Source organism: Corvus kubaryi, unplaced genomic scaffold (genome assembly GCF_017639235.1).
Source record: "Corvus kubaryi isolate FWS band 111438036 unplaced genomic scaffold, C.kubaryi_AGA036_p1.0 137, whole genome shotgun sequence".
Classification (NCBI taxonomy): Eukaryota; Metazoa; Chordata; class Aves; order Passeriformes; family Corvidae; genus Corvus; species Corvus kubaryi.
In genome coordinates, this window is record NW_024580671.1 from 13,767,083 (window position 1) to 13,783,045 (window position 15,963).

Sequence of the window (15,963 nt, forward strand, 5' to 3'; positions counted from 1 at the left end):
AAGCACTGCATAATCTTTAAAAAACCATCTTCAGGACACAAAACTCTTGAAAAATCCTTCCATCTCTTACCCTCAGCTATTCCCATTTCTCATGATACTCAGCTGGGAATACACTCTAGTAGCTGACAAGGATTCTAGACATTTGTTTTCCTGATCATAAATGGTTATATGCTCAATTAAACACACTTTTTAAAAGCATTTTTGCTTAACTAGACTGATCTAATGCTAATGCTGTCCTGATTGAAATCAAAGATTTTCTGCAAAGTAATGGTTAAAAGGCACAGGACATCTGCTCATATTTACTTGGTCACATCTTTACTTTGAAATAAAATGTTCCTAAAATGTTTTATTATAACATTACCCAGATAGAATGACATAAACAAATAAAATTAAATGCTTATTCCATTTTGCTACAATAAGTGAACAATAAACTAAACAGCCAAGAGCCAAGTATCTTCTACTATGAAAAGTATGTTGCAATATTGGTTTCTCACAGATCTTTGTTTGGATTAAATCTGAGGACATGGTATCCAGTTAAATGCCTAACTATTATGAGTTTGAACACATTATTGAATATTGTAATAATGTATTAGGCTACAAAACTGACTGCAAGGTCTAGGTAGCTTTTGTGTACCATAACTGGATATTCTAATACCTTCATAATACATTCAATGAACACAAGATAAACCATGATCTGAAAGATTTGACCTTTTATGTATGTGCTCAGCTGTTGTCAGAGAAACAACTTTCTCATTTACTATTGTAAATTCAGCATTGTTTTGTAAGCAAAAATTGTTAAACCAAAATTCTCTAAGTTGAAGACATAAATTTTGCTACAAATTTCCCGAAGTTGCTAAAGAAAGCAATCTTTGTACTCACTATTTGTCTTTATAATACTTTCATCTCACAGAGAAATTACTGAAATTTTTACTTAAGGCAGGAACTTACTTTTTTAAATAATAATGTTCAGATGTTCCTAAAAGTTTGGTTTTCACTTCAATATGCATAAATGAATGTATTCTGATATCAAAGTTTTTCTTTGCCATGCTTCAGAATCATCTCACTTGGCAAAAAACTGTAACAAACAATACCACAATGCTATTAAAATACTTCACCATTGTACATTGCTTTCATCTGTGGAAGTCAAATCTCTTTGGGCAGGAGAAAAAATATGCCTAGACTGATTCTACAGCTGGCCACAGCAGAGGCAGGTGATATGGCTAAATCCACTACCTGCCTTGTAAAGAAATGTAGCTTCTCTGCTCCTGCTTTAAAGGAACATCCAAGGCTCTGAGCAACCAAGTCTCCTGTGCTCTGCCTGGAGCCTGCAACCAAGAGATGATGGGATGTGCTGCCCTCATGCAGGGACCTATCAAATCTACAGCCCTCCCAAGTTCTCCTTTCAGGACTTCTCCCAACTTGGCACTTACCAGCTCTGTCCCTTCCACTTCACATGACTCAGCATAGATAGGGCTTCCTCCAGCTGGGAAAGGTGAATCTTAATCAGGGAGCACTGCAGTTCTCAGCTTTTGCAGTCTGAGGAAAAATGCAGCCTAATGTCACAAAAGGTAACAGTCAAGGTCTCAGCTACTGCCCCAGCTAGAAAACTGATGTCCTCACAGAGAACACTGTGTGCTAAGACAATGGGAACTTAGGATCTCCAGTTTCCCACCAGTTCAGCCAATACTGGTCAGAAGACTGATGTCTGTAGCCAGATGTCTTTTAACTGGGTTTCTTGTGCAGCCTGTCTTACCTGATTTTGGTGGTCTCAAGGGCCTGATCTGAACTAGGGACTGCAGGTGAGTGCACACAGGTGAAATGCGTAGCACTCTGCCTTCCTTAGAGAAAGAAATGCCATTTTAGAAATGCCACACAGCCTTTAAAGATTGCTTGCTATTTCTCAAAGAAGAAAAGAATAGAATTGCTCAAAAGAATGCACATTCATCTTTTAATACCAAAACAAGAACAGGAGGATGGACTTCTGCTGCTGCAAGGAGAGAGCTGACATTTTCTTCTCTCAATGGATTACCCAAAGGCAAGCAAGAGCAGGGTGGTGATGGTCAGTGCCATCTGCCATATCAAACGTTGCATGGGGGGTCCTGAAGGCACATCTCTGCTTTACACTAATGTCATTGCTATTACCTAGAAGCAGTACTTCAGGCTGCTGATTTGGAAGAGTTGTAAAATGCAGATAATGTGGGAAGACCTAAAGCTATGTCAGAATTAGCGTGTAGGCGGGCTTAATTCTGAATTTTTCTGCACCTCTCAATTTTCATTATAGAGATTTACCATATAACTTTAATTTTAGACTTTACTATTACTGATGTGATTACTTCAGGTTTAGACAGTTGTGCTGATGCAGATAAAAGGAAACCTATAAAAATAGATATTGATTTCCTGTAACGTTTTAGAACATTTTTTTAGTGGGAAAGTAACTGAAAACGCCGCATTAGCAACAGAAAATGCTACTGCATTTGTTCCTGAGGTGTAGATTTTTTAATTCTATGTGACTCAATCCCAGGTTAAAAAATTAATGTGAAAAAATAATTCTCTCTTTAAATGGCCTTATGGCATAATAAAAAAAAGTTGGTTAAAGAGCATATAAGCATTTCCTTATATTTTCACACTCTTTATTCTTTTAGAATTTTTGGCATTTTTAAGAAACCTGGGGTTTTTTTAACTGCCAGACCTAGAAAAGTAATTTCATGATCCTCCCTATTTTTTTAATTTTAGAGCTTAAATGTTTTATCACCATATATGTCATGCCTCCAGAAACTACATTTTCTTTCTTTGAATTCTTTGGAATCCAAGCTTCATAGCAGATAAAATAAACATAGCAGTATTTGTAGCCTGTATAATGCTGATGCTGAACTCTGAAGGGCAGTGCTGAAATCTCTGTTCTTCAATACCAGTTTAATGATGCTCTGCAGCAACTTGTCAAAATAATCAGGGTTTCTTTCTATACTATTTGTTCTTTTGTCGTGAAGCCAACTCACAAGTTTATTTTTAATAGTAAATAGAATTGCTTACAATGTATCCACTACACAGCCCTTTAAAATAAACACTTACAAAGAATTTTGAGTCAGAAAACAAAGCAGCTTAATCATGGGGTTTATTTTTTGTCTTCAATAAATATTTGCAACTCTGCTGTCTATTATGGAGCTGTGACTAGACCTCACAGGGGACAAACAGGGACCCCAGGGGTTACTGAGCATGTCTGTGTTTCCAGTGCAAAACACAAGTGGAGAATTGGTTTTGTGAGACCAAGAAGAAGCACATTCCAGTGACAAAAAAGACACTCTCTAGTCCACAGTGGGGTACAGGGGTATGCACATAGACCCGAGCCTTTCCAGGCTCGGTGAAAACTGGTGTTTCATAAGCTATACATCTCTCAACTGGCACCTGTATATGCATCCAGATCAACACTTGCCTGAGCACCAAAAGGGATACAATCAGTTAATCCAGTCCTATGCTAGAACCGGTGTGGGCTGCAAGTTGCACAGATCTTACACAGGAAGGCTGATTATTATTCTGCCAGACTTGGACCAGTCTTACGGTTAGGCAGTTGTACTTCTAACAAGTGACTGTGTAGCACTTGCAATATTTTGCAGAATATTGTCCCTGTGGTTACAGAAGTGGTTGAACAACCCCAAAAATCCATTAACTTCGTCTTACTGCCCCTTTGCCCTCCTAGCATGGGATGGAGCTTGCCAAATTACTAGCTACTTCAACAAACCTATTTTATAATGGCACCACCAAAACAAATTATACAAAATTAGCTTCCATGGGTTAAAATGTTCACAAGACTTATTTCAGCTTTGGGCTGATGTTTCCATATGTTGAAAATTTTCTTCAGAACAAAAAGCCAAGTTCCCTACTTTGAAAGCTGAGGAAAATGTTATAGTGTTTATAGCATCAGAAAGCGAATAGTTATGTCTTCCTTTAATCTCCTGAAAATCTGAGTTTTTGTACCTGACATTTTTTCACCCAATTGCAAAATTCAGAGAAATGTAATGAAAATCTACGTACAAATACGTTTCATATAGTTAGCTTCCACTAATGCACAAAGATCCTGCAATGACATAATATTAAGCACTGTTTATTAATCTTAATTTGCCTTTCTAGAAATAGCACATCATTCATTTGTACTATGTACACTATATAAGCGTGTCCAAAAAGGATTATCTACTACGTGCAAACTGAAAGAGACCACAGACTAGACTAAACCATCATAGCCACTATATTTAGTAGTAACTTAGGAAAAATTGAATTTTAAATAATTTGGTACTATGTGATTTGCAAAAGTAACCAGGGCAAATACTATATTGCAAAACTATATTTACTAGGAATAGTCTGGCTGGAGAAACCACCTTAATGATCACCGAAACTGAACAAAGTAACATTTCCATGGCAAATTTCCTGTGGAGCTGGTGTATAATGAAGACAAATTTTCATTACTAAGAAAGCCAAAGGGTAGGTAGGTTGCAAGTAGAACATACAAAAATACTATTTCAAGGTAACTTTATAAAAAGCTAGTAAACTAGTAGGTTGGTAGGGAGGAGGGGAGGAACAGGAAATATTGCAATTGAAAAATGTTTTCACTTTTTTCAGTACATGCTTTCTCTACTCAGGCTTTTTTCCTTTGTTTTTAAATGAATTATCAATTTAATCATAAAAATATTGTACAGAAATATGCATTGCTATTCATAATCTAGCATATTTAGCTTTCCTTATTTTTAAACTGTTTAGCTAGCTGCCATGTTCACTCGAGACCACTAGAAGGTGCTGCTCTGTTGAAAGATAGTTATTTCTGTCTGAATTGCTGTTAAAAGCTAATTTTAACTGCGGTTCTAGCCAGTTGTTTACACAGGCTGTAATTGCGGCAGCCACCCCTGCTATAAAACAGCTGGACCTCGTCTGCTACAACCATTATCACAGCATGAAAATAAGAGATCTGTTATCACTGATTTTCTGATAAATCAAAATCCCACCTGAGCAGGACTCTAGTTAGTTTTGCTGGAAGGTGAGGCATGGAAGTTGTGGTGGAGCTAACAAACCACACATTTTGTAAAGTTAGGAATCACAGAATCATTTAGGTTGGAAAAGACTTTTATGATAATTGAGTCCAATCATACACCTAACACCACCAAACCCATTCCTGGAGTAAATTAAGGCAGAACACATCCCTAATGAAAATTTGCACACTTGTCTGAGGTCTGACGGCAGAAGGAGAGTCCAACATAAAAAAAAAACCAAACCAAAAAAACCCCCAAACAAAACTAAGACAAACACACAAACACAAGCATATGATCTACACCAATTCCACACTACCAACAGTATTGGGATATCAAACTGCATCTAGAAATACAAGGATCCATAATTCATCTTTTCTACACAAACTTATATGAGCCTCAACCAAGTTCTGGTTTAGTTTGATACCCAGAGTGGCATTCTGACAAGCTCTGGGTACACACAGGCTGCCTTGGTCAGCTCTTTGCATAGGCAGTGCAGCCCTTACCTCTGCAGAGCCCCCCAGCGCTTGCATTTGCTCTGCTGTATGCCCTAGCAAGGCAATCAGAAACGCAGTCTCAAGAGAAGTTTGCTTTTTATCCGCAGCCTAAGAGATGGAAATCTGTAGACATCCCCAAAAGAGTAGCACTCCTCTTCTACTCTCTGGATTTAGACGAGTCATACAGAAGTGACCTCTAATTTAGATAAAAATTGCTCCACCTTTGGCAGCCACAGAGACAAGACCCATGGGATGTAAGCCCCAAACCACTTCAAAGTTATCTCATCTGGAACCTATCAAGGATAACATGAAGCAAAGTGGTAGACATGGAGGAAACTGTTTGTAAAGACTTTTTTACTTGCTGTGTGAAAGTGACACAAAATTGAATGTTGTGCTAAGCCCTGAATTCCCCAAGTCAAGAACTCCACAGACATTCCACATAAAATACTAGTTTTCAGTTCCTCCTACCTTTTCTATACCTCCATCATATTATACTGTCAGGTGTGAATTAAGGTCCATATTTTTTGTCACTTACATCTACGAGCATAGATTAGCAAAAGAGCTAGGATTTTTGCAGGTTTTTGTTAATTAAAACTGTGGTCTCTCAATTTTTAGGCCCTTTACTCAAGTAAGCTAAAATTAAATATTGTTGCTGCTGTGACTCTCTAGAAATGTTTTTCTTCATCTTGCCTCATGTCTTTACTCCCTCACTACCCTAATTACTGTTTCATTATTTGTTTAGCATGCTTGACTTTACCTGAATCTTGTACAGATTTAATTTCTTCTTTGCTTTACTATTAAATGAAACTGTGCTTCATAGTAGACAGACATTGCATCAGTGTCCCAGAAACAAAATACTATTTAGAATGTACATAAGTGAGCCTAAAAAGCCCTAAGGAGCTGGCCACTTCGAAAGATCACAGTTCAGTGTTGCAGATGAAAGATTAATTCAAGGTTCTGCTGCTACCTTTACTCTCAGATGTCCTGGATGCTCCTGGGAGACTCCTTTCCAACATAAAGGCACCATGGAGAGTAAGAATCCTCAAAGCAAGAAATTTTTTGCTGTTCCTGCCATCCCCTGGCATGAGTTACTCAATGGGGAAAGGGGCACAGCCCCTTCTGATGAAAAAAGAAGCAAGCAGAAAATTCTGTTTTCCAGCATCTGAAATCAGGGCATGTGCCTCTCATGTCTCAGCAATCACATTTAGAAACTCTGCATTTCTGCCCTGCCTGTGTCATAGGGAACAATTACTGATCTCTCCTCCTTGAAAGTCATTCTGGTTAGTGAATACATTTACAAATTCTTTTTATTTTTGCCATATGTAAAATATCTATGAGAACTATTATTATTTACACTTATTATTTGCTAAATGGCTCTTAAATCCTGAGAATGTATTATACGTTTTTTAAGGCCCAGAATGTTGGGGTTTTTTCATTCTGGAATTAAAAACAAACAAACAAACAAATAAATAAATAACATTTTATAAGGCTGGTGCACAGGCTGGGGAGTGCACAGGCTGGATTCTGCTTGGGGTCCCAGCAGAATCACACAGAGATAAATGTTGGTTTGTATGTGAAGGACCTTCATGCCACTCTGACGGCCTAAGAGGACCTTCAAAAGGGTACAACATGACCAAGGAAATCATGTTCTCCTAGGGACTCTCCAGCAGGCACATGGCAAGCTGATGTTCCACACTAATATCCTCTACATCTCATCCTTGTATGGGATAATGATACATAAAATTTGCCCCTGCAGTAGGTTGCACCTGCACTATGCCCATCAGGATACATCTACTAAGAATAAGCTCACTTCTATTTCTGGAAATTGGGGAATGGAGACATATCATTCCTGTAAGTGGCAGGCATCATTCCAAAATCACTCCCAGCTTCAAACAGAAAGAAAAATCTGAAATTCATGCCAAAAAGATCAAAACACAGATTTGACACATCAATATGAAGTAGCAATGAACTTATTTTTAGTTTTCAGTCACTGGATGCTAAATATTATCTAGAGCAGATTATGGAAAATCCGACACATGTACCCCTTCTTGCACTCTTACGCTATTGCTTGGGGAGTGGGATATGCACCTCCAGTAGAATCAAAGCTTTCATCAAAGAGAGAATAATCTTTTTGTAGCTACTGCCTGTATCTCTCCAATTAAACTCTATAATTTCCTACACAAAGACTGATTCCACAACTAAGGCTAAGTGCAGACAACAGCAGTCTTCTCATTGAGTATGAAAAGAGGAAGCAGTGAGATGTTATGGCTCTTCTAAAAATAAGAGCAAGAGAAGAAATTAGGAGGTCACTTGCATGCTTTTCATTTATATTTGAAAGGTCAGTTGTGGTCTCTCTCATGAATGATGTAAAGTTTAAAATAAACTGATATCTTAATTACTGTCAGCTTGCCAGAGCTGGAATCTGATGAGCCTGCAACTCATTCAGTGGCTGGCTGAGAGCTTTTTCTTTTTATGTTGCCTTTTTTTTTTAACTTTTTATTTGAGGATTCTGGCTCTCAGAAATGCTTGCTCACAGTCATTTGTGCATTATTATTAGCAAACTGTTAGACTGGCCCCTTGGCACACATTTTGTAGGACCAAAATAATTTTATTGTATTGCTTCAACATTTTACTGGAACTAAAGAGGTGAATGGACTGTGAGGCAATCACAGTAGACCTTGAATACCTTCAGCAGTATTAACTTGGTCATTGTTATTAAAATACCGAACAGGCTCTTGAAGACAGTATTTTTTTACCAGCTATCCAATTAGTTGTTTTCTATTAGGCTGAAGTCATAAATGAAAAAGAAACAGCAGGAACAAAGTTGCTGGGCATTAAGTGACAGCTCTTACTGTAATGTAAGACACAGAGATGACAACAGAAAAGAATATTCTCTATCAATCAGGTTAGAATTTTATGCAAGTATTGCCATACACACATCACTTGTTTCTACAGATGGTGGTACAACTGTTCCTATCACTACTATCAAACAAGAACGGGAAACAATCTGGCCGAAAAACAAGCTTGCAAAAACCTTAACAAATCTATGGGAAGCTTCTTTGGCAAAACAGATCACATGGTTCATTAGCTATGTCACAAGCACCACTATGAAAGTGATATGCCAACACTAGCAGCAATACCACTGCCCAGATTTTACGCTAACATGATCCCTAATATATCAGGATACTAATTGATGATATATGTAATATTGTACAAATTTATCCTGCCTAACATCCACTTTTCCTAAGTAGCGGACCATGATCCTGACTAAATCCCAGTCTGCCTAATTTCCTCTTGCAATCTTCATTCAGTTGATTCACCCTTCACTTGATACACCCCTTAAATTTCAGCATAAAAGCAGACACTGAAGGGTCTGCTTTTAACACAGTTGCATGATCTTTTAGAGCCTTCCAGACAATATATTTGACAAAAAAAAGTAATGTTTTCAGACAGCATATTCTTGGTGGGTGTTTTGTTTGAAACCATCTATCCTGAAATTGCTCCCAGCATGGCACTACTGTCCATTAAAAAATCTGCAACATTTGTGTGTACCCACAATTCAGTGCAATTCCTATAATGAGTGCTTTATTCATTTATCCCAGTGTCTATGAAGCTCAGATTATCATTTAATTTTAAACAAATTGCATACTGTGAACATTTGTAAGAGAGCGACCCATTAAATTCAACATTTATAGAACAGCTCTAATTTACTTGTTGTATTATGATCCCTCCATTTTAAGAAATACAGATTTAGTTATATATATCTTGCATTCTGTAATTTTTTATAACACGTTAAGTATTTAGTTTTTCCATCCACACCATTTAGAAAGGAACTTACAAGTATAAATCTAGGCACAATCATTGGCAATTGATTAAAATATAAATACAATACAAATACAGTCTCTGTAACCAGGCTTTTAACCAGACTTTAATACATCTTTATAATCACTTAGAATCAGAAAAATGGCCAGGTAGAAAAGTATGTTTTGTAGTAAGTTTTTAAAAACTGATGTATCTAATATGCAGCATAAGCTAAGGATTAGTACACATAAGGACCAGTCAAAGCAAAAATGCTGGACTGAAAAAATTAAGATACTGTTTTTCCAAGTATACTGCCCATTTATGCATACTGCTAAAAGTCTATTCAAATTGAAGACTATTTTAAATTTACATGATAGCTCATGTTTACCTGTATTGATGCAAAATGCACAGCCTGAACTTGGGGCCAAAAAACCTCCCACTGAACTCACAATTTAGGTCTGAAGTAGTGCAGAGCAGTAACTGTGCGTAGGCTGAGCAGGTGCCAATTAAAACATACACATTCTACACCTTAAACACTGTGCTATTCTCCATACAATGCCCCAGAGCAATATGAAAAATAGGCAAAAACTTATTTAGGAATTTCTTTTAAGTCAAGATTTGAATGCATTTTTTGAATGCATAGTGTCATCAAATGGGTCAGTTTGTAAGCTCTCTCTGGTTTCAATAAAGCAGAAAATTAATCAAGAAATTACCACTTTCCCTTATCTCAAGTAATTCTCTCATGCAGAAAGGAAAATAAAACCAGGGGTATGTATCTTTATTTTTCATTTCCCCAAAACTTCCAATATTCTTCTATGACCTTTCACTTTCCATTGCAAAATAAAAAGCCCAGCAGAACACAATACCTAACCAAATAGGAGATATGCTTAGTGATGGATCAAAATAATACAGTGGATAACAGCCAAAAGACAATGTTAAAATTCTACTTGTTCTGACCACATGCCGTGAAGATACAAAGAATGTACTAGATAAGGGCTATTTTCCATGGAAATATTTATCGTGGGAGATGTTTATCAAATGAAGTAAGCTATTTCTTGACTGAAGAACAAGAAAAGAAACTGTTTTCTAATCTTGTTTCAAGTAATAAGGAGTGTCTTGAAGGATTCCCTGAAGATGATACTGTTCAAAGGTTGCAACAAATATTATCAACAGAAAACATCCCACTATGTCCTGAGGTCGAGATCTCTACTTCTCATCAATATAGTTTACCTACTCGCTTATCTCTCTGTGAACTCAGCATAATGAGCCCTAAATAAGGTTTCCAGCACCTGTCTCCTCCCACTTTTAGACACATAAGATGCTTGAACTTATTTCTTTTATTTTTTAGTCCATGATAGTCATGGCTATCAGGCAGTGGCTGTCACAGACAGCAAACTGTATTATAGCACAGTTCTAGCTACACTGTTTTTCTAGTTCCTATGCAAATTCAGCAGCAAGAAATACAGAAGACAAGGAACAAAAAAGCAGAAAGGGCATAGAGAGAAAATCCTTTCCTTTCCTCTTCATTTAAAGTGAGATGTGCAGACTAACCCTTTTCATTTGCAATTTGCAGCCTACACTGTGAGCCAAGATCTGACAGGGGGAGATTGACTGGTGCTATTTGGTTTCCTGACTGCAGGAAGCCACAAAAAACACTACAGGCCATAAAAAACAACCAGTCACAATTTCCTCTACAAACAGAGTTTATCAGAGGAAAAAAAAAAACAAAATAAATAAGCAAGGATTTAAAACCAGACTGGTCCCAAGCAATTATACATACACAAAAAAAAAAAAAAGTTACATAGAAAAAGAAATTACAAAATAGCAGCTACTTAGAAAAACAGACTAGGGAAATTAAAAACAACAAAGGGGTGAATTCATTAACTGCTTGATTCCAGAAGATCCAGAGGAGAGATTCGATGAGGATCTCAATAAAAGGAGCAGTTTCTAGCCAATGAAGTCATTAAAGTAGTAGCAAATAACAGGCAGAAAATATTTCAGCATGGGCTGTACAAATCTTCTGGAGGCATGGAGATAACTGAAGCTGTAAACCCACGTTCTCATCAGAGCAATCTCTATCCACACCAGCTACACAGCCACATCAGTCAGCAATACAGTCAGCTCTTCAGTCACAGTGCCTGCCATCTGCTCACAGTGTATCACAAGCAACAGCACATTTCCACTGACACAGTGTGTGGGTGCAGTCCCACAGCACTCGAGCCAACACCAGGTACGGCTGCCACGGCCCCCAGCTGTCTTGGCTGCACAGTCCTTGGCCACTTCATCAGCACTGGCACTCAAGTGATCACATCAGTTCAAGGAACTGCTGTGGATGACAGCAGAAGCAACTGGTTTTCCACGAGATTGGCTGCCTGAGCTGGCTTGCTGTGCTGTCACATCAACAGCAGCATTGGCTCAAGGGAGGCACCAAAATGATGTGGCTGGTGTTAGGAGGGTGCGGTTGTGACAGATCTACATTGGCTCAAATTGCCACGAAACTCAACGTGCAGCAGCTAGCCTAAAATCAGATAGTACCTACGCCCATGTTGCTTGCCCAGATCACAACCACAAATATCCATAAACCAGCACTGCCCTCAGGGTTATGAATTTCTTGCCTGTTAGTTTCTTCTAAATGCTGATCCCATCTTAGTGCTGCCACAAAGATCAGTATGGTGAGAGATGTGATCATTACAGAAATAGTAGATGGGTACTGCTAATATGGGTAAGTTCCCTATCCTGTTTCACTGAGCAACTGCACAAAGGCACAAAGCAGCAGACACTGAAGGCTGGACAGACCTTCTCTTTTTGGCAGTAAGACAGAATCAAGCCACTTTAAAATTTATGTTTAGCTACATATGATATCCACTTACAAATCCAGAAGGAATTATCATCATAACTTACCTAGATAGAAGATAATTACTCTGTAGTCAGACAAATGTGTTCTCAAAAAGAAAAATTCATGTCTTGATGAGGTCATATTCTATAAAAACTTGTTCCACTGATTGTCTAGCCTTTCAGATAAAAAAAAAATGCTAGCTATTTGCCACTTCCAAGCACTGGACCTTGCATTACATTTTCTGAACTAAAAGTTCTGTCCTTCAAATTTGAACAAGTCACCCTCTACTCTTCCCTTTATCCTCTCAATCCTCTCACTATCGGCTACTTTTCTAAATTTATCATCAGTTTCACCACTTTTTCCTTAAACATCTTCAGTTTAACAAAATCATTTCTCTATTGGGGAAGACAGAAAGGAAAACATTCTTGTGATAGCTCTTGTTCCAGGTAAAATGTCCTCTTTATGAGAACATTTTACATTTACTATTACACTATGGTAAAATAGCCAAGTAGTCTTCATGATGCTTAACTGTTTTTCAGAATAAGTGCCTCAAGAGAAGTCTGTATTAAAAGAAGTCTTTTAATGTGGCTTTGCTTGTTCATTCCTTGACACAACAGCTTTACATTTGATTTATTGAAACAATCGTGGCTCTCTCTTGATCTTAATAGAATGAGACAGACTAAGGAAATGGCCTATTGCTCATGTGCTTCGAGGTATTCCAGTAACCATCCATCCTGCAGCCCTACCAGTATAAGAATATGGGGGCTGTCCATCTAGACCAGCAGCAACACACCCGGAATCAGCTGTTTCAAAGAGCAGTGCAAATGGCAGGAACAAAGGGATCTTTTCTACTGAAGATTTCTAGTTATCTCTAAAACGTAGACAGCCTTGAGCCCTCAGATGCAACATTCTCTACATGTAAGTTATGACAACGACAGATATTTTTGTATCTCTATATATTTATATCTCTATATATCTGTAATTATAAATATATTAATATTTATTTATATATTAATATATAGAGATATACAAATATATCTCTATATATTTACATCTAAGTTCTCAGTCTCAGAATTTAATTCAGGGCCACTTCGTTACTTTCATTTAGTCCATGTACAGTATGTTTCTCAGTTAATCATATCTGGTGTACGAAAGCATTTAATTTCATTTCTTGCCTTTCCATTTTACCGACTTGCTCTTGTACTAAAACAGAGACAGGTCCTGCCCCTGTAGAATTCCCATTTTCACATGGGAGCTCTTGAGCACAGCTCTGCTAATACTTACAAGAGACTTTTTCCACTTAAGTGTCTTTTGACACGACAGGCAGAGTTGCTGCCCTAAGGAAGAATTCCTTTTCTTCAAATTGCTGAGAAAGTTACATAATAAGACCTAGAAACTGGTCTGAAGGTGCAAAGAAGTATTTTTGTAACATGGCAAAATTGAAAATTACTGACCTCCCAAGTATTTAAAACACGTCAGCTTTCACTACTTTTATCCTTTTTTGACTGAAATCATTGAGAATTATGCTCACATAAGTAGACACGGCATTAGTTTCCACGATGATGTAAGTTTTGGTGTACTGAGCTCTTTACAGCTCTAAACAGTAGAAGCGACTAAAAGCAAAGCTTACAAAATTGCCACGAGTAGAAAGATAAAAGGAAAAGTCAGAAAGCCATTACCAGGAAGCCAGCAGATGCATCTTTTAACTTACCAAACAAGCGCTGATGGAAGAGAAATTTCCCAGCTATCAGTCCTGTGAGAATGGCAAGGAGCCACAGAAACACCTTCAAAAATCTCCAGCCTCCTCCTTCAGGGTATTTATTTGTTACAAACGAGAAACAATTACCAACAACAATAACATTGGCTTCTGTCTGGCTGTGAGATACTGGGTCCTCAGCAAATATTAAGAAGTTAAAGAAGATCACTAAGTAAGCCACAACTAAGCGAGACCATGGGTGCTGGAAGTAGTAGCGGAAGTCTTTATCCATCCTCAGATACTGAAGAACTGGTTTTTGCCTGTATGTAAAGACACAAATGCAAAATGTTATAAATACCCCAAATTCTCAAAGCTTAGCACATTAAAAAAATAAAATCATTGCAACCTTGTCATCAGTAATTTTTAACACTTTAGACTTGACTAGAAATGAAAGTTTGAATCAAAAGATTTGTTAGATCCAGGTAGAGAAAAACTGAAATTTCTCCCCATTCCAATACAAAAGCAACAACCAAACATATATATATATTATAGCACAGGATTTTCAGTCTCAAATATACTATTGCTTTCATGCCTCCTCCATAATGGGGCATGAAAACAATAGAATGGATATAAGAACATGGCAGGCTACCTAAAACCCAGACTGCCTTTCCATCCACACAAAAAAATACAACACAGATTTCGCAAAGGTTCATGCTAAGCCTAAATGGAATCTTTCTCCTTTTAGGGGAAAGATGGAACCAGCCCGTAAGTCCAATGAGGTCTTCTACTGGAAGATTAAAAGCATATAACCCAGAAACATCAGAAACTTGGGTTCCTATGAAAGAATAACATGTTGGAAAAGTTTCTATAATTCATTCTTGCAAGTTGGGCAAGTCTGTATAAATCTTTTCATTGACTTCAGGGAGTACACCTATAGCTAGGTGTATTTTCAAAACCATAAAATAAGACACCCTGAAAACAGACTGTTCTGTATGAATACAAAAACTGTATTTTGAAACCTGCCTACTTATTAAGTACTGCTATGGAAAAATGCAACTTAGCATGGTTAACGTTTTAGTTGTTTGCCATTTGATTTCTTTTTCTTTTATTCACAACCAATTAGTTGTTTCATCCTCTTGAACGACTTTGTATGCACAAAGATACAAGGCCTTTGTGTTGTGGAACACAGAAATTATTCAAGCGACACAGAGTGTAGGAAGAAAAAAATGTGTCTAGTAATATTGCTTGTTTATTATAGCATGATCCTTGAAAGATACAGTGACAAATTTTTGCAAATGTCACATGCCCTGCAGCAAAAAACAAAACAAATAAACAAAAAACACGCCGCAAAAGATCTAAACCCCTGATCAATTACTCATCCCTTCTTGGACTTCTAACTTGGGACTTGCAAACTTAGAAATTGTACGAATTTCAATGTCTCGCTTTAGTTAGTCCCTCCAAAATTATTTTACTCCATAACCCGATTTATATTTGTAAATTTGCAAGGAATCCTGTACCTATTAAATTAAAGGGATAAAAGAATCTCTCGACAGATTCAGACAATGCATTCAGTAAATAATGGAAAGAAATAATGTCCCATGATGTACAAATTACATATGAAAAAGGAAAAAAAATCACATTACAGAGTTAAAAAGTTGGCACAAGGAAGTGTCAGTCCTTCAAAAAGTTTATGAAAAAAAGTAATTTAAAGTAAGGGTCGTTGCCTAAGAAAATACCGCTCTGGGGAGATTAAACTGCCTTTAGAGCCGTAAGGATGCCCAAAGCTATTTCTTGTTCTCCTTTCTTTCTGTTACCTTTAAGAAAAGTTTCGGTATTGCCTTATGTGCATTAACCGTCTTAAAGCCCGAATGGGGCTGGAGATAAACAACTACATGTCCTGGTATTTTTGACAGCTGCCGGATACCCGAGAGTTATCAGACACGCAGCTGAAGACGCGGCTTCCTAGGAAGCGTTTTATAGCATCAGAAGCCAATATTAGCAATAGCAGCAGTGCCAAAGTGCTAACAAAAATCCTGCTCCTACCTACCTCAACGCCAAAAACGCGGGTGCCAAGAGCGCCGCGGACCACACGCCCATCGCAACCTGTTAAATCGACCCATT

At 37.6% G+C, this 15,963-nt stretch overlaps 1 protein-coding gene across 7 annotated transcripts in view; it reads right to left on the minus strand.

Annotated features, from left to right (window-relative positions):
• TMEM117 (transmembrane protein 117) overlaps positions 1-15,963 on the minus strand; it is a 193,270-nt gene that overhangs the window by 176,280 nt on the left and 1,027 nt on the right. For 3 of the 7 annotated variants that reach the window (XM_042017933.1, XM_042017930.1, XM_042017932.1), the window contains exons 1-2: positions 13,858-13,946; positions 1,431-1,536 (exon numbers count right to left, since the gene is read on the minus strand). Coding sequence is in view for 3 of the 7 variants with exons in the window: in XM_042017928.1 (XP_041873862.1) it covers positions 13,858-14,162; positions 15,890-15,939 (355 nt within the window). In the remaining 4 variants the exon portion in view is untranslated. Of the gene's footprint in view, positions 1-1,430; positions 1,537-13,857; positions 14,163-15,889 lie in introns of those variants that run through there. The other 4 variants (XM_042017928.1, XM_042017934.1, XM_042017929.1 and 1 more) reach the window with 4 other exon arrangements.